Source organism: Bos javanicus, chromosome 14 (assembly GCF_032452875.1).
Source record: "Bos javanicus breed banteng chromosome 14, ARS-OSU_banteng_1.0, whole genome shotgun sequence".
Classification (NCBI taxonomy): Eukaryota; Metazoa; Chordata; class Mammalia; order Artiodactyla; family Bovidae; genus Bos; species Bos javanicus.
This window is the reverse complement of record NC_083881.1, coordinates 33,601,065-33,626,850: the sequence shown is the minus strand read 5'-3', so window position 1 is coordinate 33,626,850 and position 25,786 is coordinate 33,601,065. Positions and strand designations below refer to the sequence as shown.

Here is a 25,786-nt window from a genome sequence, read left to right as displayed (position 1 = left end):
TTATGACAGTGATAGGAAACCAATACCTAAAAAGATAACCTAGCATAAACACAAAGACAGTTTCAGACCGAATCATTTATAAGAAGACACAAAAATCCTAAATAAAATATTAGTGACGAGAATTCAATAGTATATTAAGAGAGTAACACATGATGGTCAAGCAAAATTTATTCCAGAAATGGAAGGTTAGTTGGTCTACTCTTAGCAAATCTATTAACATAACATATCATATTAGTAGATCTGAAAAGAAAAATTATCTGAGTAACTCCATAAATGCTGAAAAGGTTTTTGACAACCTCAACATTCAATAAATACTAAAAACACTAAAAAATACTAGAAAAGAATTGATGGCTATTTCCCTAACATAACAAAAACATATATATCTTAGTCCTAAAGCCCGCTTCTCACTTCACTTCATGGAGAAATCCTGAAATTACTTTCACTAAGAACAGGGACAAAGTAACATTGTACTGAAAATATTAGCTTATTCAATTAGATAAATCGATGAGACACATAAATGGGAAAACAAGCAAAGCTATCTCTGCAAATGTTTGACAGTATACCTGGGAAATTGAAGAGAATACATGACAAAGCTGACTGAAAAAAAATTTTTAAGGTAGCAGGTAGTAAAATTAATGTACAGAAACCAATAGCCCTCATATATATAAACAATTATCAAGTAGACGTTTTAATGGTGGATGAAAACTTTATGTAGTTACAAAAAAGATAAAGTGCTTACAAATACACTTAACAAGAAATGTGCAAAACCTTTAAGAAAATACTTTTTAAAAGCTTCTGAAAGACCCATAAATATACTTGACCAAATGGAAAAATGTCCTTTGTTTGACAGAGCATGACAAAGATATAAATTCTTTACAATAAACAATATTTTATAATAACTATATAGTTATAACTTCTAAAAATTGTGAATCACTATAAAGTACACCTGTAACTTATGTAATATTGTACATCAACTATATTTCAATAAAAAAAAAAAAACTCTTCCTGACAATTCTTTCAGAAACCAGATAGAAAAATGGTCAAAGGCAGAAACAGTCTACAAAATATGCCAAATTTGCAGTTAGTGTGAGTTAACAATTCTGAAATTCCTCCCTGTGTACTGCAGCATTTAGAAAATGACTGAATCCACTGAGGATAACAGGAACTGGGTTCCAGGGCCCGCCTGTCCCCCGACGGCACACTTCTGTGCAGGGTGCAAACCGCACAGCGCCACCCAGCGGCCCTGGTCCTGACTCACACTCTAACAGCCCTAACGCAGGTCCCCTTCATTGTCTTAGGAAGCCAACCTCACCTCCAGACCTTTTAACTGCAAACCCTGGTCTTGACTCATCTCTTGGTTGAGTGCCTTAAAGAGAAAAGTCCAACCGTACTAGCAAGGTAGCTTGAAAAGAAAATGGAGCCCTGAGATGTGACCGAGAGAAGATAGCTTTCTTTGGGCAACACAGAAAGTTAGTCACTCGGTCGTGTCTGACTCCTTGAGAACCCATGGACTGTAGCCTGCCAGGCTTCTCTTTCCATGGAATTCTCCAGGCAAGAATACTGGAGTGGGTCGCCATTTCCTTCTCCAGGGGATCTTCCCGACTTAGGGATAGAACCCAGGTCTCCTGCACTGACAGGCAGATTCTTTACTGTCTGAGCCACCAGGGAAGCTCAGGACAACACAGAGCAGGGCAGTAAAGGCTGCATTTTTTCCTTTTGATCTCAAGAGATTCCGGTGGTTCAGAGAACACATTTGTGTGCTGAACTCTGGGTTGCCAATGAGTGATGATGGAGATGGTGCTGGCTCTGATAAGATCTCTTTTTGGGTTTCTTAAAAAACACGGTAGCATTCTTTTATCATTTATTATCACCTTTCACATACCACTTTCTTCATGTGAATTTTTTGCACCCCCATATTATTATACCGGACTAGTAATACCCATCATTCCTGGGGCTTGCTATACGTCAGGCTCTGTTCTCAGTTTCTGACGAGCAAGACTGGGATTTGAACCCAAGGCAGGCTGGCTTCAGCATCCGTGCTCTAACCACAATACCGCACAGCCTGTAACACACGGCTATGTCACCCGTAACTGTCTGCAAGGCATGCGCTGTTGCCACAGGGACAAGTGAATCAAAATGAGCAACAGGGGTTCCTTAAAAGACTGAAAGTAGAGCTACCATATAATCTAGCAATCCCACTCTTGGGCATATATCCAGAGAAAAGTTTAATTTGAAAAAATAAATGCACCCCAATGTTCATAGCAACACTATTCACAATAACCAAGACATGGAATGATGGAAGTGTATATAGAGGAATGGATAAAGAAGATGTACATATATAGAATAGAATATTAGTCGTAAAAAAGAATGAAATAATGTCACTTGCAGTAACATGGATGGACCTAGAGATTATCATACTAAGTGAAATAAATCAGAGAAAGTCAAATATCATATGATATCACTTATATGTGGGATCTAAAAAAGGGTTAGGGTTAGGGATATCACTTATACGTGGAATCTAACAACAAAAAACTTATTTACAAAACAGAAACAGACTCACAGACATAGAAAACAAAGTTATGGTTACCAAAGAGGAAGGAGAAAGGGGAGGATAAATTAGGAGTACGGGATTAACAGATATCTGTATAATATAATGGCAACAAACTCCAGTGTCCTTGCCTGGAGAATCCCAGGGACGGGGGAGCCTGGTGGGCTGCCATCTATGGGGTCGCACAGAGTTGGACACGACTGAAGCGACTTAGCAGCAGCAGCAGCAGCAGCATATAATATAATATAATACAGATAAACAACAAAGTCCTACTGTCTAGCACAGGGAACTATAGTCAATATCTTATAATAACCTATAATAGGAAATAATCTGAAAAAGAATTGATGTGACATGAAGCCTAGCATATAGCATAGAGGTGTGCTCAGTTGTGTCCAACTCTTGGTGACCCCATGGACTGCAGCCTGTCAGGCTCCTCTGTCCACGGGATTTTCCCGGAGTGGGTACCATTTTCTTCTCCGAGATATATGTATAAAACTGAATTGCTTTGCTGTACACCAGAAACTAATACAACATTGTAAACCAACTATACTTCAAGAAAATGAAAAAGTCAACTTTACATGTAAAAAGAGAAAAGCAAAAGCAATGTGAACAGGAGGTATGGTTGCTGAGGGTGGGCACAGTGTGGCCTTCGGGCCTGCAGGGCGTGGACAGAAGGGTCAGGAAGCTGCCGTGCCAGCGTCAGGCTGCCAAGAACTGACCGTCTGGCCCACGCAGCCATGGACACACACCATGACTGCCGGAGAAGCTCATCAAAGGTCAGCAGCATCAGTTTTCAGACAACGAGAAAAATAAACACCCCATTAACCTGTGGATCCTATTCTATTTTGCAACACAGAAATTATTACTTTCAACTCAAGCCAACAATTATTTCCTGAGTCATGGCGGCCACTTTACTGAACTGTATCCTTACCCTGAGCTTGTCCTAACCGGAAAATGAATAAGCAAAGCATTTCAGCTGCCCCTGCCTTATGCAACTACCACGCCAAAAAGAACAACAATAAAAAAGAAATTGAACTAGGGAGCAGACTTTTTAAAGACCTTCTAAATATGTCTAAGGATTAACCCACAAAATTGAAGGCAGTTTAAAAACTCTTCTGTAGTCAGTCTCATACAAGATACATCTTCTAATATCCTCTGCTGAATTTTCAAGTTCCAAATTCTTCACGTGTGTTTGTTATCATTTTTATCAAAGGCTTTTGTAATCAAATTTCATGATTGAAAACACACTTTAATTAGTTTTCTCTTTTTTCTTTCTTTCTAGTTTTTGGTAGCACTGCTTGGAATATGGGATCTTAGTTCCCTGACGAGGGACAGAACCCCTGCCCACTGCATTGGAAGCTCAGTGTCTTAACCACTGGACTGCCAGGGAAGTCACCTAATTAATTTTCTTAAAAAAAAAAAAATATATATATATATATTAAAGGATCGAAGCTTCCAAAATCCTGGGAGGACTAAGCATGGGTACACTGGGACAGTGGTTTTTCTGACTTTTCCACATCGCTGCCTGTCAATCCAACAGAATACAATGAACAGGGAAGGCTACATCAAACACTGCCTGGAAGTGTCCAGTGAGAGCACAGTGTGACAGGTTGATGCTTTCCTGTTTCATCATCTCCTGCCTATCGTGAGGACAGCAGCTGAAAGGTAGTTTGCACCATGGATTATGAAGTGGTAGAGTCTGAAAAACCAGTCATTTTGAGTTAAAGAGGATCCTTAAATTTGTCCATTTGTAAGGAATTTAGAAGGAAAAGAAAAAGCAACAGGTAACACGAGGTCAGCGCACACACAGTTTCATGCCACGTTACCAGGGAAGGGATGACATCAACAACCAAAGTCACCAAGGGCGTGCCAAAATGACCCCAGAAACGAGGGATTTGGCTCCATTTAGTGGTGGTGGTGAAGGCAGTGGCACCCCCACTCCAGTACTTTTGCCTAGAAAATCCCATGGACGGAGGAGCCTGGTGGGCTGCAGTCCATGGGGTTGCTAGAGTTGGACACGACTGAGCGACTTCCCTTTCACTTTTCACTTTCATGCATTGGAGAAGGAAATGGCAACCCACTCCAGTGTTCTTGCCTGGAGAATCCCAGGGACAGGGAGCCTGGTGTGCTGCCGTCTATGGGGCCGCACAGAGTCGGACACGACTGAAGCGACTTAGCAGCAGCAGCAGTGGTGGTGGTTACGGTGATCAGGGCAGGGGGAGTTCCAGATGTGCACGCTAAGTTGCTTCAGCTGCATCTGACTCTTTGTGACCCTAGGGGCTGCAGCCTGCCAGGCTCCTCTGTCCATGGGATTCTCCAGGTAAGAATGCTGGAGTGAATTGTCGTGCCCTCCTCTAGGGGATCTTTCTGACTCAGGAATCGAACCCTGAGTCTCCTGCACTGCAGGCCTGGGAAGCCCAAATCCCTTTAATCATGACTGGAATGGAGATGACATTCTTCATCTCAGAGCTATCGGGGGATAGCTTGTGAAGAAGAACTCTTCCTCAGCTCCAACCAGACTTATGTCTTGATCTTTTACCTCTGTCATGAGAGACATAAAAGAGGGCCAGACGGAATATCCCTTGGCTGTAGAATCGAGTGCCTCATAAAATAACTGTAAAGTCAATGTCCAGTGTGAGCTCCGCTTAAAATGCCCTGTTTGAGAAATGTCTTAAAGGGGCCCCCGGGAGGCAGGCAGATGAGTCCCAGTGTGTGAGACAGTATTACCTCACCGGCACATGGCCCGGGGGGAGACCAGCTTAGGAGCAGGGTTTTCTGTTCTGTCTTATGCATGCTGGGGGAGGGGACCCAGGGTGGGTTTGGGAGCAGAGTGAGGAAAGGGAAGAAAAAAGACAAGAGGGAAGAGAGAAGACAGAAAGAGATGGTTATCACGGATCCTCAAAAGTCCAAGTTCCTTTGTCTTGTTTGATGCTTACACCTTCCCCACCACCACCCAGCTTCTCCTGGCACCAATAAACTGACCTTTAAAAGAAGGGATCTGACAGTTCCCAGATGGTAAAGAATCTGCCTACAATGCAGGAGACCTGGGTTGGAAGCCTGGGTCAGGAAGATCCCCTAGAGAAGGGGATGGCAACCCACCCCAGGATTCTTGCCTGGAGAATCCAATGGAAAGAGGAGCCTGGCGGGCTACAGTGCACAGGGTTGCAAAGAGTCGGACACGACTGAGTACAAGCACAAGCAAGCACAATATATGTGTGGCTTGCCTGTGCTAAAAGAAAAAAAATGGAATCTGAGACCAGAGCTCAGAAGGCTTGAGGGAGGGTGGGGCCACCAGCACATCCTGGAAGGGCAATATTCTTCGGTTTCTCTAGGACAATATCAAAACAGGTGACACCAATGAAGTCCATGTTCCTTTGATGGAATCATTTCTCCCAAGAGGATTCATGAACTGAGGCCGTGCCTCAGTTTCCCCTCAGTAAGGTAGTAGGGACAGGTCCCTCCTGCCCCACACGGCATGCTTCTGACAGACCTGCCTGAGGTCTCAGCAGGGAGTAGAAGGTCATGAGCAAGGGCTGACCCCGTCACTAGGTGTTTGGGGTCCTCCTCCCCGACCCCAGAGTTCAGGGAGGCGGGGGGCTATTTGGGGGCGGGGGCGAGGCTAGAGTGAAGTAAGAAGGCTGGTCCCAGGGCTGGTCTTCAAGCTTTTGTGTGTCAGGCACTATTGTCTCCATGATGTGCTGAGACCTTCCTGTGTGTCTTGACTCTAGGTTTGCCGACCCCCATTTTCCCCCTTCACACACCACCACCCTACAGAGCTTCTGAGCCCCAGCGTGGCTGCTTTTATCACCGCAGCTAATTAAGGACCGTGAACAAGGAAGCGCCTTGTCTTTCCTTCAACGTCAGCTCTACCACGCTCTTTACATTCCCACGATCCCTTTTGTGATACTGACGTCACATTTCATGAAATCTCTAACTCGTTGCCATGACACCTCTCCAGCAAGTCGACGTGTAAGAACCATCAGGAAAATAATTCTCCCTGCTTTTTCCCAGGGCTCCCGAAGGTCATTCTGTGTTCTCCCCCTTCCCGTCATTCCATGCTGCCAAGCACCATCCAACAAGCACACAAGCACGAGTCAGTAAAGGCTCTGAGACACATCTGGTTGTGACAGTGAGTTGATTTCAAACAAAAATGACAGATCTGTTCCCGATGACACAAGACGGTGGAGAGAGCTGTTAGAACATGCATGCACCCCAAGCTACGCTCTGAGCGACAAGGTGAGGGGCGGAAATGAGTTAAAATGGCTCGATCATGCAATTATTGGGAAAGAAGCTGCCAGGGAGAATAAAAAAGTCTGAATACCTGTGCAGGTCATAGCTTCCTCCATCTTTATTTCCTGATGTAGGAAAATATAAGAGTAATTTATGTTAACTTTAGAACTCATAAAAACCACCCCCTCTGTCCTGCTTCATGCACAACCTCTAAATCCTAGAAAGAAATATATCATGTGAAATACAGACAGCGCCAGAGTCCAACAGAGCTTTTCTGTTAGGTTCAAAATGAGGATGGAAAGCTATAAATAAAAAAAGGGTTTAAAATAAAACATATTGGAGTTTACATGAAAAATAGGTGGGGGTGAGATAGGAGAGTCCATTTCAAAGTAATAAGACGGTACTTCCCAAAGTTCAAGTAAGTCTCAGGAATAGTTAACTTTTGGTGACTTTAGACCGAACCCTTGGAAGAAAGGGCCGACAATCATCTCTCTTAGGAATCGTCTAGAAGTGGACTGCTTGAAGTGTAACAGCAAAAACAGGCTCCACCTGGCACGTCACTCACCATTCAGAGGCTTGATCAGGTTTCACTAAGTAGAGCTGCCATGTCATCACCAATAAGACTGCTATGAGCTTCGGGGAAGAGATATCTGGGTGTCATATTTCTAGTGCCTCTAATGGTTGTTCCAGTTTCCAGGCTGTAGGTTTTTTTTTTTTTTTTTCCTTCAGGATTTGAGGAAAAGGTCAGATACACCAGATATCTGAAAAGATTTAAGTTGAGTGGAGCTACTGACCAAAAATCTGGACTCTCCTGGCTGGTGATGAATTCCACCAAGGCATGAATGGAGGGGTGGGGACTGACAGCGGTGATGGGACCGCCCACGGGATGTAGAATTTTCAAGCTGCAACTTGCAGTTTGAAAACCTCTGGGACCCAATACTGGTGGAAGTGACTGGTGACGATGCTGCCATTTCAGGATGCATCCTGGCTTTTCATTCCCATCACTCACATGGCCCAGGGAGCTGTCTGCTTTTATTACTGGTGATGCTGCTGATGCCGGCTTACAGGGGACCCACAGAGACACAGGCCCTTAAGGGCACTGAGAAAACCCAGCTGCCAACAGAGGAGTCTTGCAGATTGCTCCCCACTGCCTACGGATCCAGGCTTCCCAAGTGACACTAGTGGTAAAGAACTCCCCTGCCAATGCAGGAGATGTTAAGAGACACAGGTTCAACCCCTGGGTCAGGAAGATCCCCTGGAGAAGGGCATGGTAACCCACTTCAGTATTCTTGCCTGGAGAATCCCATGGACAGAGAAGCCTGGTGGGCTACAGTCCATGGGCTCTCAAAGAGTCAGACACAACTGAGGTGACTTAGCACATAGCACGGAGAAGGCAATGGCACCCCACTCCAGTACTCTTGCCTGGAGGAGGAGCCTGGTGGGCTGCAGTCCATGGGGTCGCTAAGAGTCGGACACGACTGAGCGACTTCACTTTCACTTTTTCACTTTCATGCATTGGAGAAGGAAATGGTAACCCATTCCAGTGTTCTTGCCTGGAGAATCCCAGGGGCAGGAGAGCCTGGTGGGCTGACGTCTATGGGGTCACACAGAGTTGGACACGACTGAAGTGACTTAGCAGTAGCAGTAGCAGTAGCAGCACATAGCACATGCCTATGGGTCAAACTCTTGGCCCTTTTGGGGTTGACATGTTATGCCCTTGGCCAGCTCCAGCACTTTCTCCTTCCTTCTATGGACAGCTGATATTTACATTTCTATAGGAATTATGAGAAAATCAGTATTCTCATTAACCAGGAAAGAGCTGGGGCAGACACTGGAAAGAACTACTCTCCAGGAGCCAAAGGAGAAATGAGTGAGTTTAGCACTGCAGACCAGGGAGGAAACTTCAGGCTGATTCCATGTCAGCCCTCTTAAACTTTCAGATCTCAAAACAACATCCTGCTCAAACATCTCTAGTTTCAGACAGGAAATACTGGCAAAAGAAATCTAATTCAGTATGTCATGGGCAGGTATCCAATTGGGTAAGTTTCAAACTCTGAAAGGCAGAAATAGGGCATTGTGTGTTTCCATTCTAATTCTCTTTAATAAAAAAAAAAAGGATTTCCCAGTTGACCTAGAGTATCTCTTATGACTGTTGACAGCAATAACAAATAAACCCCTGGGGCTTTCATCCCATCTTCCAATGGATGCTTTCATCAGATATTGAGGTTTACTAAGAGAATGCATCTTTGGGAGAGATGGAATGAAATGCCCACCAAATCTTTAGGGGTATTAAATTTTTCATTAGTGCACCCAGAGCTAAATTTATTGAACAAAGTATGTTTGGAATTGCCTGGAGAGTTTCCCCTGTAAGGGTCCCAAAAGATACGCTTTCACATCTTCTCTCCCCAGCTATATGTTTCAAAGGCAGAAAACTTGACCACAGAAAGAATTTTCCAGGTGCTATAGGAAGAAAAAAATTCTTTTTTTCTCCTTACCAACTTCAAGGCCCTTGGGTCTTGGGTTGCACTGCTTATACCCTTGGCAGCTCCTGAGCTCCATCAGCTGCAGGTGTAGCTGATTCAAAACGCCCCGCTCGACTGTGTGCACCGTGTTTGTGAGCTGTGGACGAAGAGGCCAGGACGACAGCTTTAAGCTCACGTTCTCCTTATTCCATTTTCAATAGCTTCACAAATGAGAACATAGGGACTTACCTGATAAGGATCTGTATTCATATCAAAATACTCCAAAAAGCCAGTGGCAAACTCGCAGAATAGAAAATTATGCGTCTCATTAACTGTCCGCAAACACCAGTAGGTGTTATTGTTAGAGCTCGTGCAAGCACAGAAGGATCCCACTGTTGGTAAGAAAGAAAATAAAGGGAAGACAGTGAGACAAGGTGGCAGCCTAGCTATTTCAACCTTTTCTTGTCTTCACATTTTTAAGTTCATATTTTCTCTCTTGCAAACACTGTGTGGGTGGACATTAAAAGTACTCTATTTCCTCCCCCTTCTCTATACAAATTTGCTGTGAGATTAGATGAAGATGGAAAAAAACAGTGGCGACTCATGAAGGTGAAGTTTCAGGCCTGTTCGTCTGCTGTCCCCTAAGTTCTGCTGGGTATTGATCTCTAAAACCTGGTGATGAGTGGAGAGAAGGAAGGAAAGTATCAGAACTCCTATTTATGGTTGTTGTCATTTTTTATAAAAATGAAAAAAAAAAAAAGGTTGCTTAATAAAAAGATGGACGCAGGGCCTTAGCTTGTTTTGAATGTCAGATGGTCGAGTGTTACAAACGGGCCCTGGAAACAGAGGGGATTCTGCAGTGTAGATGGGCTTGGAGAAGGCCTGAATCCAGCTCAGAGGGTTTAAGGATGTCGAAATTTGTGATGTCACAGACTCTCCACAAGACTTGAACATGAGATGGACAGTTACCATGAACATTTCTTGTACCATGCAGAAGTTCACTGGTTAACTTGTAGAACGTATATGAAAGAGCTGTCAGATTAAAGCTGCTACTGTGTGTACATGTCCACCCCAAACTCCCTAACGCCCCCCATCCTTCCCCGCTGGCAACTGTAAGTTCATTCTTTAAGTTCTGTGAGTCTGCTTCTGTTTTTTAAGTCGTTGTGCATGCGTGCTCAGTCATGTCTGACTCTTTACGACCCTGGACTGTAGCCCAGCAAACTCCTATGTCCGTGGATTTCCCGGGCAAGAATACTGGAGTGGGTTGCCATTTCCTACTCCAGCGGATCTTCCTGACCCAGGGATCAAACCCAAGTCTACTGCACCTTCCTGTACTGCAGGTGGATTCTCTACCACTAAGCCACCTGGTAAGCCCATGTAAACCTAAGTGCAAACAGAGACACTGAAATCAAGATGCACGAAAACAGAAAGATAGAACAAAAATGGTCAGAAGATAGGCCCTCGGTCTCCCTAAGAATGGTCTGTGGGTTCTTTGAAGTCTCCAAATTCAGTTTGCGAAGCACTGACCTGGGAGGCCTACTGCGGTCCTTTCAACTAGAAGATCTGGTGTTTTGGCTACTCTGTGGGCTGGCTGGCCTTCATGCAAGAAGCTGGTATTATTGAAGGGGACTGAGAATAAATCTGACAGAGTCCCTGCGTTCAAGGAGTTTTACTTCCTTTTGTGATATGCAGAATGTGTTCTTGAAGAAAGCAGAAACGAAGCATATTCGGGGTAAAAGTGTTCATCCATTTATTCAGTTACTTAGTGATGGAGCAGTCTTGCTGGGCCAGAAATCCGTCAAGGGCTGGGGACCTTGTGAAATATTATTGGGAGAAAAACCCATGGAGAGCGTGGCATTTTCAAACAAAAGACCAAAATAAAAATTTCTAAAGAAAAAAAGTAATTTAGAGGCAAAAATGATCCTAGTTGTCGGTATAGAAAAATGATATGATACTTTAATCTAGAATCTTTCTAGATTCCTGGATTCCAGCTGCTGAATTCCTTCATCTAAGTAACTGGGTGAGCTGCTGGCTGTCCACATGGTGGCAGGAAGTAGCATTTTTCTTTTTTTTTTGTCAGCACTGGGCAGCCTGTGGGCTTCCCAGGCGGCACTAGTTGTAAAGAACCCGGCTGCCAATGCAGAAGACATAAGAGACGCAAGTTCAATCCCTGGGTTGAGAAGATCCCCTGGAGGAGGGGATGGCCGTCCACTCTAGTATTCTTGCCTGGAGAATCCCATGGACAGAGGAGCCTGGAGGGCTACAGTCCATAGGGTCACAAGGAGTCAGACATGACTGAAATGACTTAGCATGCATGCATGCATGCGCAGCGTGTGGGATCTTAGTTTCCTGACTAGGGATTGAACCCTGGCGCCCCTGCATTGGAAGGGCAGCGTCTTAACCACTGGACCAGCAGGGAAGTGCAGGAAGGAGCACTTAGATGGAGCGACTCACGGTTCCAGAACGGGGCCGTCTGCCAGTGGCTGTTGTCGTGTGTGAAGCAGGTGAGGCCGGGGAGGCTGCACTCCTCGCCCTTGCGCTGCCTCCTCTTCTCCTTCCTCTCTTTCTTCCTCCTGCGGTTCTCCTTGTAAAGCTGCAGTTTGCTGTCTACTTCCTGAGCAGCTTCTCTATTTCAACAGAAGGGATGTTTAAATGATCAGAAAGCACTTTCTCAAGTAAGAACAGGTTGCTATGAGTCTCACACACATATTCAGGCATAAGATAACAGACACACAATAATAGATGGCCTTAAGTTTTCAGGGCTTCTCTGGTGGCTCAGATGGTAAAAAAATCCTCTTGTGATGTGGCAGACCTGGGTTTGATCCCTGGGTCAGGAAGATCCCCTAGAGAAGGGAATGGCAACCCACTCCAGTATTCTTGCCTGGAGAATTCCATGGATAGAGGAGCCTGGTGGATTACAGTCCATGAGGTCGCAAAGAGTCAGACACAACTGAGCAACTTTCAGTTTAAGTGTTCAGAGGGCCTCAAAGCATGGAATATAATCAGTGATATTGAAGAAAAACTCATTAAGTGACAACACCCTTAGCATTTTACTATCTCAACAGGATCAATATTTTCTTCCTTACTGAATGCAAACATTGATGGAAATAAATGTCCATGTGAATCAGAAGATTCCACTAGCCTTGCCCTTTGGACAAGTGGCTCAACCTCCTGGCAGCTCAGTATCTATCAGCCATGAAATCAATGATTGGTTGGATTAGATAACTTGAATTAAGTTTCTAGAATTCTATTGACAAATCCTACAAAACAGGCTTGGAAAGAATTTTTTTTTAAAGTGTTTTTACTTTTTCAATTTTTCCATGAAGGGCTCAAATTTTGTTGAGGCTCAAATATTAAATTCCTCTTATATGCTAATTTTACTATTATTTTAAAAAGATGTTGATTTCTTCCAGCTTTCAGAATTCAACATGATTGCAGGCTGCTCTCCAGAACACAGGGACCTAATTCAGTGAGTCCATGTGTTGTGATCACTGCCCACAGAAAGCAGTGCATGGAGGACAAGCCAGTTACCAGCCAGTGTATCGTCAGAGGGAACACAGTGTATTGTCAGAGGGAACACGTGGAATTAGATTACAGCCCCATGTGATGCCCCCTCATGGGATTCCAGAAGCAAGGATTGCCTCTGTCCCTTGGTAAGATGTGGGCTTGTTTTCAACTTCTTGAGCTAATACCCTCCCAGCTGTATCTACTTTTCTCAAGCCACATCACTTGGAACAGAGTTCCAGTCCCCTTTCAGAAACGCCCAGCAAACAGTCCCTTCACTCCCAGGAAATGTAGCAAATGGTTACTCACTTGAATGGGTGAAGGTGGCTCTTTAATTTCTCTTGCTTTTTCACGCCTTTCTCTTTGTTGTAATAGCTGCAGGCAAGAAGGTTAAAAAGTGAGTTTGCTCTCAAAATGGATTAAAGATCTCAACGTAAGACCAGAAACTATAAAACTCCTAGAGGAGAACATAGGCAAAACACTCTCCGACATACATCACAGCAGGATCCTCTATGATCCACCTCCCAGAATATTGGAAATAAAAGCAAAAATAAACAAATGGGACCTAATTAATCTTAAAAGCTTCTGCACAACAAAGGAAACTATTAGCAAGGTGAAAAGGCAGCCTTCAGAATGGGAGAAAATAATAGCAAATGAAGCAACTGACAAACAACTAATCTCAAAAATATACAAGGAACTCCTACAGCTCAACTCCAGAAAAATAAATGACCCAATCAAAAAATGGGCCAAAGAACTAAATAGACATTTCTCCAAAGAAGACATACAGATGGCTAACAAACACATGAAAAGATGCTCAACATCACTCATTATCAGAGAAATGCAAATCAAAACCACTATGAGGTACCATTTCATGCCAGTCAGAATGGCTGTGACCCATAAGTCTACAAGCAATAAATGCTGGAGAGGGTGTGGAGAAAAGGGAACTCTCTTACACTGTTGGTGGGAATGCAAACTAGTACAGCCACTATGGAAAACAGTGTGGAGATTCCTTAAAAAACTGGAAATAGAACTGCCTTATGATCCAGCAATCCCACTGCTGGGCATACACACTGAGGAAACCAGAAGGGAAAGAGACACGTGTACCCCAATGTTCATCGCAGCACTGTTTATAATAGCCAGGACATGGAAGCAACCTAGATGCCCATCAGCAGATGAATGGATAAGAAAGCTGTGGTACATATACACAATGGAGTATTACTCAGCCATTAAAAAGAATACATTTGAATCAGTTCTAATGAGATGGATGAAACTGCAGCCTATTATACAGAGTGAAGTAAGCCAGAAAGAAAAACACCAATACAGTATACTAACGCATATATATGGAATTTAGAAAGATGGTAACAATAACCCTGTGTACGAGACAGCAAAAGAGACACTGATGTATAGATCAGTCTTATGGACTCTGTGGGAGAGGGAGAGGGTGGGGAGATTTGGGAGAATGGCATTGAAACATGTATAATATCATGTATGAAACGAGTCGCCAGTCCAGGTTCAATGCACGATACTGGATGCTTGGGGCGGTGCACTGGGACGACCCAGAGGGAGGGTATGGGGAGGGAGGAGGGAGGAGGGTTCAGGATGGGGAACACAGGTATACCTGTGGCGGATTCATTTCGATATTTGGCAAAACTAATACAATATTGTAAAGTTTAAAAATAAAATAAAATTAAAAAAAAAGTGAGTTTGCTAATCATGCATTTCATCAAATAGTTCATTTATAAAATGGAAGCAGAATGGAAGGTAGGCGGTTACTTTGTTATATGTAACAGTCTTAACGGGACTTTTTTTTTAACCTTCTGCTTGGGTTTATGACATATTTAATTTGACTGAAATGGTTTAGATTGTTATAATATGCATTAGGGAATTCCATTTATTAAACTTTCTATTGGTGAAACAGAGGCGAGCCCTGTGCGTGTTACTGCAGCTTGTGTTTTGAAGATGATTCTGTGGTGGGACACGCACACACACCTCTGTTTACTGCAGCCACACTCCTCAGGCTTCCTTCTCTTCAGATGCCCTCTCACTTCTCTCAAATTCTTAATTTTATCTTGCAAAGCTTCAATCTGGAAAACACACACACCAACAATGACATCATACGGTCAAGATCTTCTATACGAGGTAACTTTCTTTCCGCCCCGTTTTCCGTGATCCATAATTATAGCTATTCATCTGAGACAACAGTTTGGAAACAAGCTGAGCACAGACTAGGTCTACCTCTCTATACCGTCCAATGTGTTATAATAAGCATTAATAGCTGGCTCTTTCATAATCGAATCATTCTGCTCACAGAGATTTCAAGAGGTCAGGCTTTTCTCACTGTCTATTTTGCCTTCCGTCAGGACTATCGCTGTATCACTGGAGAAAGAGAAGCACCTTGTTCTTCTATTTTCCACCTAATTATAAAAAAGGATGAGCGTACACAGCAGGGCTGGCGAGCAGAGTTTGCAACTGGAATACACCTGCCAATCACGTGGCTTCAGCTCACCTCTTTATCAATGAAGGCCTTGTGGTCCTTCCAGGCTCTGGCTGATTGATAAAGTTCTCTCTCACAATGGATTGTATCATTTGGAAGAATAAAGCACCTGCAAAAACAAGCTACATTAGAAATAGGTTTCTAGTCTAGTATCAGAAAACATTAGAGGGACTTCCCTGGTGGTCCAGTGGTTAAGATTCTGCACTCCCAATGCAGAGGGTAGAGGTCTGATCCCTGGTCGGGGAACTAAGATCCCATATGCCACGTTGCCAAAAAGTAAAACACAAGTAAATTTTAAAAATGCACCTAATGCTGGTTCCGAGGCTCTTTGGAAAACACTTAAAAAAAGGCAAGTAGTTTAAAAAAAAAAATTAGGAATAGCAGAGGGAACTTCATTATCTAAATGCTTAACTTGGATGTTAGCATTAATTTGGAGCTGAGCCATAAACAAGGATAAGTGGGAATATTTCCTGGCAACTGGCAAGGTCAAAGGATGGTGTCAGAGAGACATCATCACAAAGTGAGAGGAAATATTTAAGCATCACCCCAAACTCCATTTCTGAAAGCCCCACCAAATACTGTAGGAAAAGAATGAGGTTCTCACAGCCATAATGGAAGTGACTGACTTGAAGAAATACAGAGTTAGAAGGGGTTTATTAATCCAGCCCATTTTGTTATAAAGAGCCTGACTGAGGGGCCTCTTTCAATGTGAAGTAAGAAGCAGCCCCAGGGATGGACAGCAGGTGAGATGGGGTCGGGGGTATCAACACTGAAAGAGAAACCAAGCTGGGTCTAAATCTTTCAGTATCCAACCATAACCATCATAGGAGCCTAGAGACCCTTGTCCGAAAGATAAAAGTCCTGGCAGTCCTCATGGCACCCTGCCTCCCTAAAGATGAAATGAAAAGAAAACAAAGATACTGCTAATGCATTTGGAAAGAAAAGACTTCTCTATCAAGAGAGCACACAGATTTTAGAAAGATGAACAGGGCAGTCGGTCAAAGCCGAGGAGGAGTCATCTCCCCCACCCCACCTCATCTCTGTGATTCTCTGGGATCTGGACAGGTCAGGTGTTTCTGATCTCACATCCATCCCCAATCTACACCATCTTTCTGGAAGCTTCTCTAGGACCCAGAGCCCTCCCTTGGGCTGTATTTCATCTCTGAAGTCCTGAGGGTAAACTGCTCTGAGCCACGGTGACCAGGCAGCAACGGGGCACCTCTGCAGTCCGGGTAATGATTTGTACGTGTTTTCTAGACCCCACAAAGGTAACCGCTTCAGAGCAGAACTCCATGCCTGCTAAGTCAAGATGTGACAGCATCACTCTGTCTCAGGGCCCAGCTGATCAGCCTTCATGTGATACCGACCCAAAACAAAAAGTGTCCAAATCTATGACAGTCTGGACTCCTGTTGCTTCTCACTCAGTCGTGTCTGACTCTGCGACCCCAGGGACTATAGCCCACCAGGCTCCTCTGTCCATGGGATTCTCCAGGCAAGACTATTGGAGTGGGTTGCCATTTCCTCTTCCAAGGGATCTTCCCAACCCAGGGATCGAACTCACATCTCCTTCATCTTCTGCACTGGATCGAACTCGCATCTCCTTCATCATCTGCACTGTAGGCGAATTCTTTACCATTGAGTCTCCTGGGAAGCCCCTCTCTTGATTCTTAACCCTCAGTTATCACGTGGTCTAGCACTCGGACACTGCCCTGCTGAGCGATATTACTTTTTGCAATGGGGAAAAATCATGACAATATGGAGGGATGGCTTTGAACTCAACTCCCGTGACCACAGAGCCTTCTTACTTGTGCGTCACGCGGACGGTGGTGGGCAGGCCCACGACATTGCCACTGTCCGCCAGCATTGTGTCCCCGTCACCATCGCCAGTCGCCTGGTGGCCTCTGGGCCCCTGGCGGCCTTCATCATGACGCTTGGCAATGTTTCTTGGCCGCAAGACCTGCAGTTCTTCTTCTTCCAGGTTGATGTCATATATTTCGCCTTCAAATTCGACTGACAAGGAACGTGTCTGCCGGGTATGGACAAATCTGGGCTTGTACTCTGGAAAGAAGGGAAGACAAATTAACATGAACATCCGGGTATAGTTTAGGAGGGATGAAAATGATCGCCAGGCTTGGGGAGCATTTCGAGGGGGATGAGCAGCACACACGGCCTTGCTAGCTGGCCCGAGGGAATTCATGCGGGAAGAGGCAGGCTCTGGTCCAGGCTTGAACAGCGCAGAGTGGTGTGCTTTTCTGGACCTTAGGCCCTTCATCCCTCAAGTGAGGTAGTAGGTCAAGGTGATCTCTAAGACTTTCTGCTTACGGTAGGCTGTGAACTTCTACTGCCTTAGTCACTCAGTTGTGTCTGACTCTTTACAACCGCATGGACTATAGCCCACCAGGCTCCTCTGTCCATGGGATTCTCCAGGCAAGAATACTGGAGTGGGTTGCCATTTCCTTCTCCAGGGGAACTTCTATTGAGTTGGCTAAAAATTTGTTTGGATTTTTCTGTAAGATGGTATGGAAAACGAACTTTTGGTCCACCCAACATTGTTTTCAATGTGAACTACAAGGCTGTTTGGATAAAACTATAAATAATAGTAATGACTATAATTTAATAAGCTTTTGCTATGTATATTTCCTTCACGCATGTGTGCTAAGTCGATTTAGTCGTGTTCAACTATGTGTGACCCCATGGACTATAGCTACCAGGTTTCTCTGTCCATGGGATTTTCCAGGCAAGAATATTGGAGGAGGTTGCCATTTCCTTCTCCAGGGGATCTTCCCAACCCAGGGATGGAACCCACGTCTCTTATGTCTCCTGCGATGGCAGGCAGGTTTTTACCACTAGTGCCACCAGGGAAGACCATTTCCCACGTACATATTTCTAATGCACAATCATGAAAGACAAGTATTATGATAATAAATCCTCACATTAAAACAAAACACGATCAGATTGTCAAAACAGGCTCATGAATGTGGTGTTCTCATCTCTATGTTATGACGAGAAATCTGAGGTTCGAATGCTATGAATCTTTTGCAAGGTCATGCAGCCAACAGTTGTGGGGGCTTGGACTATAAACTATCAGATTCTAAAGATGACAAAGTCGCCCCTTTTTGACTGGGCTGCCTTTTCAAAAAGGTAAATGGCTCAGATAATGAAGAATCTGCCTGCAACGTGGGAGACCTGGGTTTGATCCCTGCGTTGGAATGATCACCTGGAAGGGAATGGCAACCCATTCCATTATTCTTGCCTGGGAAATTCCATGGACAGAGGAGCCTGGCAGGCTACAGTCCATGGGGTCGCAAAGAATTGGACGTGACTGACTAACACTTTCACTTTCAAATGTTCCAGACACCTTCTATTTGCACAAATAATAAAAGATTGCTCTAAGAAAAAAATTGAACTTTGCAAATGCTTTCATCAGCCAATGGACTAATGGCAGATGGACCTGGCAGATGGAGAAATAATGCCGGGGGGAGGCCAGTATGCTTTCTGGTCAACATAGACCACTGTCAAAACTCATTGTGGGCTAGGTAAGAGCTTTAACGTGCAAACATGGGCTCCTGCCGCTCAGATGCACTCAGGCTCTGTGGGGGTGCACTCAGTGCTCTGATGTGTCGACCCTGCTGCTAAAGTAGGAAGAAAGGGCACACATAGGCTGCAGAATCAGAACCATCTTGTTCTCTGCTGCTCTGAGATGGAATGCCTCTTTGAGGTAGCTCACTGAGAGTGCTCATGAATTCCACCGTGACGGAAAAGAGGAGCATCCAACCCCTGTTCCCCACACAGCTCGAAAAAAATGGCCCTAGACTTCTCCGGCTTGTGCTCAACACAGAAAAATCAGTGTGCTTTACGGTCAGTGCCTGGGGAGTAACACTGAAGTTCTTGGGAGAGAAGAGGCTGCCTCCACCTTCAAGCTGGACACTGGGGATGGTTTCTGTTAAGGGTGAGGGTCTGGGTCCTCTCCTTTGTCATTTTCCCATTAGAAATCTTGGTGTGAATTATTAAACCTGGCATTTTCTTTCAGGAGGAAAGAAAATCTCCCAAGTCAATGATTTTCAGCCTTTTGGATTATCGATTCCTTTAAAGTTTTGTATCTAGAAACGTGCATATATACACAAAGAATATACTTAAAATTTTGGATAAAATTTTAGAGGGCTCAGTGGTCATGTATGGATGTGAGAGTTGGACTGTGAAGAAAGCTGAGCACCGAAGAATTGATGCATTTGAACTGTGTTGTTGGAGAAGACTCTTGAGAGTCCCTTGGACTGCAAGGAGATCCAACCAGTCCATCCTAAAGGAGATCAGTCCTGGGTGTTCATTGGAAGGACTGATGCTGAAGCTGAAACTCCAATACTTTGGCCATCTCATGTAAAGAGTTGACTCATTGGAAAAGACCCTGATGTTGGGAGGGATTGGGGGCAGGAGGAGAAGGGGACGACAGAGGATGAGATGGCTAGATGACATCACTGACTCGATGGACATGAGTTTGGGTAAAATCCAAGAGTTGGTGATGGACAGGGAGGCCTGGCATGCTGCAATTCATGGGGTTGCAAAGAGTTGAACACGACTGAGCAACTGAACCGAACTGATGATCCTATACAGTTCACCTGTGGAGTCTGAGTTTAAGAAGTCTGTTCTAAGGGCTCCCGTTGTTCTAGTCTATGATTTGATTTCTTGGTTCAGAATTTAATGTATTTTGCTTTTCAAAATGGGAGAGGGAGAGGGTGGGAAGATTTGGGAGAATGGCATTGAAACATGTAAAATATCATGTATGAAACGAGATGCCAGTCCAGGTTCGATGCCTGATACTGGATGCTTGGGGCTGGTGCACTGGGACGACCCAGAGGGATGGTATGGGGAGGGAGGAGGGAGGAGGGTTCAGGATGGGGAACACATGTATACCTGTGGCGGATTCATTTTGATATTTGGCAAAACTAATACAATTATGTAAAGTTTAAAAACAAAATAAAATTAGATTTAGCAAAAAACAAAAACAACAACAACAAAAAAAGTACATAAAGGCATTATCATGGAAATGTCACTTTTCGTACTTAGCCACTAGATGGCACTAAACTCTCATTCTTTTATGGAAGGTGCCGCTTCATAGGAATCTGATAGCTAGCTGCCTGATAAGAGTTTTTATAAAAATGCTAGGCAGTGCTTTTCATACTGAATTCGACTAGTTAGACCCTACAAATCAATGAGAGGAATTAGAAAAACACATTGTCCTAAAGCAGACAAGCTTTTTTTTTTAAAAAAGCATGCATGCTTCTCTTATTAGTTAAATGCATAAGCCCTGAATTTTTTCTTCCAGTATACAAAGAAAGCCAGATAACATTATCATTTCCAGAAAAAGATGTATACAAGTCTGAGAAACTCCTAGTAGTATAGAATCTATGTGTTCTTTCTTACTATTCAGTTGTTCTGATCTGCTGTAGATGTAAAACAGAAGAATGCAATGAATATCTGGATCCTCATCACTCAGGAAAACAAACTATTAAAATAACTATGCCTCCCATTGTACCACGTTAAATTTAATGTTTTATAGTGAAAGTGAAAGTTGCTCAGTTATATCCGACTCTTTGCGATCCTATGGACTACATACTCCATGGAATTCTCCAGGCCAGAATACTGGAGTAGGTAACCCTTCCCTTCTCCAGGGCGTCTTCCCAACCTAGGGATTGAACCCAGGTCTCCCACATTGCAGGCAGATTCTTTACCAGCTGAGCCACAAGGGAAGCTCAAGAATACTGGAGTGGGTGGCCTATCCCTTCTCCAGAGGATTTTCCCGACCCAGAAATCCAACCAGGGTCTCCTGCATTGCAGGTGGATTTTTACCAACTGAGTTATCAGGGACATGCACATATACATAAATAATTTTATGACATATTTTTTAGCAATTTATACTGTTAACTCATCTTCTAGCTGAAACTTCAGATTTTCATTTTCTTTTTTAAGTATGCATATGTTTGTGTCTGCCGCTTTTACAGAGTATATTTTCATTCTAAGCTTAATATTCACAAAGCAAAATTTCAAATGACCTCAGCCTTCATATTTTAAACAGAACCATTATTTGCTTTTAGCCCCAAACCTATGCATTGGTGATATTTAACATGTAGATGGATCAAGGCTTGTTTGCCTTCCTAACGGCCAAGCCTGAAAGCCTCAGCCTGCCACCGAGAGGGTCACAGGCAATGGCTTACTTGGGGTCCCCTGGTTCCGCAGGAACTGCCTCTGATTCTTTCTCTGGCTCCTGCTGGCCCGATACCCGGACTCGCCACAACTGCACTCTTTGTCCTTGTCGTGGAAGCCACGAAAGAGGGGCCGCGTGCTCTGTCGGACAGCGAGCAGGTCACCAGAGCCCTTGCACTTGTGAATTCGAAGCTTGCCAGACGTGTCCTCGACGCACTGCCACTTCTGCAAGAGCCAACGTGAGAGCCAGTTACACACCCACATCAGGTGTTTCTGATTAAGGACTGCTGCTTTTGTTTTTAGAACCCTGGCAACACCGTTAAAAAGAGCGCATGAAAAAAGGCCAGCTTTCAAGTGACCCTGGAATAAGTTGACTCCTGTTCTCTTAGTTCTTTCCTTCACTGCGGGCGAATACAGATGACCACGAAATCACAGGAAATCAGAACTACCTCAATGACACAGAGCCAAGAATTGATACATAAATCCTCAGCATCCAGACTAAACAGTCTTGAATGAAACATGGAAAAGCCCTTACTTAACTCACCAAGCCTCAGAGCACAGCTGTTAGGGCTGTTTTCACCAGACCCGTCTTTTTTCTGGAAAAAACAAACTTGGCTGCTTTGTTCTCTGCCCTTGAATTTCTAATTCGAGGCCAGTAAGAGTGGCATATGAGGAAGACAGAAATGAATTTAACCTGAGTCCATCATGGCGAGCCAAATTTCATACACGGCAGACAAGAACATTTGCTTCTCTTAGCTCAGGCGGTAAAGAATCCGCCTGCAATGGAGGAGACTTGGGTTCGATCCCTGCATCAGAGGGATCCCTGGAGAGGGGAATGGCAACCCACTCCAGTATTTTTGCCTGGGAAATCCCATGGACAGAGGAGCCTGGCAGGCTACAGTCCATGAGGTGGCAAAGAGTCAGACACGACTGAGCGACTAACATGCATACACACATAGACATGAGCAGATGAGCCGAGCATCCTCTGTGACTTTTCTTATCCTTCTACAAACACTGCACACTCTTAATTGGAGGCTAATTACTTTACAATATTGTGGTGGTTTTTGCCATACACTGACATGAATCAGCCACGGGTGCACATGTGTCCCCCTATCCTGAACTCCTCTCCCTCCTCCCTCCCCACACTATCCTCTGGGTTGTCTCAGAGCACCAGTTTTGAATGCCTTGCTTCATGCCTCGAGCTTGCACTGGTCATCTGTTTTACATATGGTAATATACATGTTTGAACGCTATTCTCTCAAATCATCCCACCCTTGCCTCTCCCACATAGCCCAAAAGTCTGTTCTTTACATCTGTGTCTCTTTTGCTGCTTTGCACACAGGGTCATCGTTACCATCTTTCTAAATTCCATATATATGTGTTAATATACTGTATTGGTGTATCTCTTTCTGACTTACTTCACTCTGTATAACAGGCTCCAGCTTCATCCACCTCATTAGAACTGACTCAAATGCATTCTTTTTTTATAGCTGAGTGATATTCCATTGTGTATATGTACCACAACTTCCTTATCCATTCGTTTGCTGATGGACATCTAGGCTGCTTGCATGTCCTAGCTACTGTAAACAGTGCTGCAGTGAACACTGGGGTACGTGCGTCTCTTTCAATTCTGGTTTCCTTGATGTGTATGCCCAGCATGGGGATTGCTGGGTCGTATGGCAGTTCTACTTCCAGTTTTTTCAGGACTCTCCACACTGTCCTCCATAGTGGCTGTACCAGTTTGCATTCCCACCAACAGTGTAAGAGGGTTCCCTTGCCACTAGGTTTTCTCGTTTGAGCTTTCTATTAAGATAGCTACAGAGGTGGGACCTCCCCGGTGGTCTAGGGGTTAAGACTCCATGCTTCCACTGCAGGGGCCGTGGGTTTGATCTCCAGTGGGGGAACTAAGATTCTGCATGCTGCACAGAGAGGCCAAAAAAACCCCAAAACATATATATATATATACAGCTACAGAAATTTCCAGCTTAACTCTGGATGAATATGACACAGCATCACATCTCAGTGCCCCCTCCTCCATTTTATGGGTATCAAACCTGGCTGAAATAATAGCTCTTTGCCTGGGGGTTATTTCATGGGATCCTCTATAACTGACTTAAGAGCGGATAATCTTCCTATTTTCCCTTTTCTCTCCCTAAAATATTAATCTGGCAAAAGGGAAGAATAATGACATTCATTTCAAGTTGATCATGGTTGTTACAACATGGTACAATATAGAGTTATCAAACTTTTGTGTTTTTTTCCCCCACATCCATATATGAGTATCACCTGTGTACAATTTTTTATTGATACTTTTTTTCTTTAAGTGAAGAGTTAGTTGCTCAGTCACATCTGACTCTTTGCTACCCTATGGACCGTAGCCCACCAGGCTCCTCTGTCCCTGGATTTCTCTAAACAAGAATACTGGAGTGGGTAGCCATTCCCTTCTCTAGGGGAATCTTCCCAGCCCAGGGATTCAACCTGGGTCTAAAGAGTCAGACATGACTGAAGTGACTGAGCATGCACTCCTGTACTGCAGGCGGATTCTTTACCATCTGAGCCACCAAGGAAGCCCCTTTTTCTTTCAAATGGGTGTATTTCTAAACTGTGGACAAAGCCATAATACTTGTAAAATTGTGTGTTTGTTGTGCCAGTTTTATATTTTCAAATATACATGAAAATAAATGAAAAATGATTAGATAAAAGATGTTTTTTCAGGCCTTCTGTGAAGTGATCTCATGTATCCCCTTGTTATACCTGTATCTTTGAGGACTATTTTGATGCAAGGTGAAGTTTGACACTGACACTAGTGTACAAAATGGTGTGCAGCCCTTCACAATGGACCATCATGCTGAGCCACAGTTTGTTTTCTCTTAACGGAGTCACATGCTTTCCCAGGTGGCACTAGCGATAAAGAATCCGCCAGCCAATGCAGGAGATGGAAGAGATGCAGGTTCGATCCCTGGGTCAGGAAGATCCCCCTGGAGAAGGGAATGGCAACCCACTCCAGTATTCTCACCTGTGAAATCCCATGGACAGTGGAGCCTGGCGGGCTACCGTCCAGAGGGTCGCAAAGAGTCAGACATGATTGAGCAACAGAGCACACATGTGGCGTCAGTAGCTGCAGAATGATCACAGCAACCTTTGCACTTCTACCTGTGCGTGCTAAACCCTTCAGTAGTGTTTGACTATAGCCCGTCAAGCTGTTCATGGGACTCTCCAGGCAAGCACAGTGGAGTGAGCTGCCATGTCCTCCTCCAGGGGACCTTCCCAACCCAGGGGTGGAACCTGAGTTTTTTGTCTCCTGCACTGGCAGGCAAGTTCTTTATCACTAGGGCCACCTGGGAGGCCCTATCACAGAGCTCCCAAATCCCTGCTATCTAGAACGTGTTCTATAATTTCACTTTAGCCCCTATACACTCTGTGCTGTTGAATTAAACTATTTCAACACACCAGGTAACAACCTTCTTTAGCGGTTTGGCCAGAATGTTTTGAATGTAAATCTCTGTCCAGAGAAGCAGGAGCTCAAGAGACAAGACAAGTAACTACCTATTTACAAAACCAAGAAAAGGCAAGAAGTCAAGAATAATCTAAGGACCAACTAAATTAGAGATGATTTAACTCGACTCAAACAACAACAACAAAAAAACCAAATATGAATTCAAATTGATATGGCACATGGGAGTTATGAATACATCTGATCAGTGGTTCTCACCTTGGCTGGACACTGGGATTTTTCCAAAGCTTCCCTGGTGATTCTAATGTGAAGCTGGGTTAAGGATCACTGCTTTAGATTCACAACTGGTTATTGGACCTCTTTGCAGTGGGATCCCACAGGAGGGCAGAAGGTATACTTTTAGGTCTAAGGAGCTCAGGTGGATGGCCTTTAAGAGGGATGTGCATATTTTTGAGTGTGAAGCAATGTACTGATGTGACCCGGTTAGAAAATGGCTCCAGTTGAATAGACGGACACTCCCAGCTCATCTACAATGGCAGAACTACGTGCTTTATGAGTAACCAGTTCTCCTCACTCTCTCCTAACCCTAACCCTTTGTTGTTGTTCAGTCACTAAGTCATGTCCGACTCGTTGTGACCCATGGGCTGTAGCCTGGCTCTTCTGTCTATGGGATTTCCCAGGCAAGAATGCTGGAGTGGGTTGCCATTTCCTTCTCCAGGGGATCTTCCCACTCCAGGGATCAAAAGCAAGTCTTCTGCATTGGCAGGTGGATTCTTTACCACTGAGTCACCAGGGAAGCCAACCCTAACCCTTACCCTGATCCTAACCAGAACAGTTAGTTGATGAATGACACAATCTTCACACATTCTTAGCTGAAAACTGCATGGAGCTGGTGC

General features: G+C 44.3%; 1 protein-coding gene across 8 annotated transcripts in view; it reads right to left on the bottom strand.

The window, feature by feature from the left end:
- Positions 1–25,786, bottom strand: part of SULF1 (sulfatase 1) — a 200,060-nt gene that overhangs the window by 5,558 nt on the left and 168,716 nt on the right. For 4 of the 8 annotated variants that reach the window (XM_061438935.1, XM_061438933.1, XM_061438934.1 and 1 more), the window contains 8 exons: positions 21,448–21,661; positions 17,044–17,296; positions 15,251–15,347; positions 14,734–14,828; positions 13,054–13,119; positions 11,695–11,867; positions 9,490–9,632; positions 9,274–9,397 (listed from right to left, as the gene is read on the bottom strand). In XM_061438935.1, the coding sequence (XP_061294919.1) occupies positions 9,274–9,397; positions 9,490–9,632; positions 11,695–11,867; positions 13,054–13,119; positions 14,734–14,828; positions 15,251–15,347; positions 17,044–17,296; positions 21,448–21,661 (1,165 nt within the window). Of the gene's footprint in view, positions 1–4,643; positions 6,904–9,273; positions 9,398–9,489; positions 9,633–11,694; positions 11,868–13,053; positions 13,120–14,733; positions 14,829–15,250; positions 15,348–17,043; positions 17,297–21,447; positions 21,662–25,786 lie in introns of those variants that run through there. The other 4 variants (XM_061438938.1, XM_061438939.1, XM_061438940.1 and 1 more) reach the window with 2 other exon arrangements.